The 964-nt window shown below is 51.7% G+C and overlaps 1 protein-coding gene across 1 annotated transcript; it reads right to left on the bottom strand.

The window, feature by feature from the left end:
- Positions 1-9: 9 nt before the first annotated feature.
- Positions 10-745, bottom strand: Pmar_PMAR009273 (Tubulin alpha chain, putative; the record flags this gene model as incomplete). Its single annotated transcript, XM_002781229.1, has 1 exon — positions 10-745. A coding segment is annotated over one exon (736 nt), but the record flags the coding sequence as incomplete, so codon positions are not given.
- Between the last annotated feature and the right edge of the window lie 219 nt (positions 746-964).

The raw sequence follows: 964 nt of genomic DNA, 5'->3' as shown, positions 1-964 counted from the left end.
TAAGGGCACCGTCGAAACGGAGAGAGGCGGTGAGGGAGCTGATGCACTGAGCAATCAGACGGTTGAGGTTGGTGTAGGTCGGCCTCTCAATATCGAGGTTGCGACGGCAGATATCATAAAGAGCCTCGTTATCCATCTGGCAAGTGACATCAGTGTGCTCGAGAAGAGAATGGACGCACAACACTGTGTTGTAAGGCTCTACCACGGCAGTGGAGACCTGAGGACAGGGCCAGATAGTGAAGGAGAGCTTCGACTTCTTGCCGTAGTCGACACTGAGGCGCTCAAGAATGAGGCAGCCCAAGCCAGAACCGGTACCACCACCACAAGCGTTGAACACGAGGAAGCCCTGCAGACCAGTACAGTTATCAGCAAGCTTGCGGATACGGTCAAGACAGAGATCGACGATCTCCTTACCAATGGTGTAGTGACCACGGGCGAAGTTGTTGGCCGCATCCTCCTTGCCGGAAATGAGTTGCTCAGGATGGAAGAGCTGCCTGTAAGTACCGGTACGAACCTCATCAATAACAGTGGGCTCGAGATCGACAAAAACGCATCGAGGGACATGCTTGCCGGCACCAGTCTCCGAGAAGAAGGTGTTGAAGGCGTCATCACCACCACCGATAGTCTTATCAGAGGGCATCTGTCCATCAGGTTGAATGCCGTGCTCGAGGCAGAAGAGCTCCCAACAGGCATTACCAACCTGAAGACCACCCTGGCCGACGTGGATGCAGATAGCTTCACGCATGTTGAAGGATTAAAGGAGGCGCTTGGTTAGCGACAAATGGATTCTGAAGGAAACAGTACAAGAGGTCGGTCCGAGAGTTAAGAAGGCTCGCATGTCCACATACACGTAACTAAACAAGACCTGTCGGCAGTAGATAAAACTGAGAACTTTGAAAGTCAAGGAAGATACTGAGACACATGAGATACTGCCTAAGATCTTGTCTTGATCGATTTGGAGAAT

This window comes from Perkinsus marinus, assembly GCF_000006405.1.
Source record: "Perkinsus marinus ATCC 50983 genomic scaffold scf_1104296943198, whole genome shotgun sequence".
NCBI classification, from domain to species: Eukaryota; Perkinsozoa; order Perkinsida; family Perkinsidae; genus Perkinsus; species Perkinsus marinus.
The sequence above is the reverse complement of the archived record's forward strand: the minus strand, read 5'-3'. Positions and strand labels throughout refer to the sequence as shown.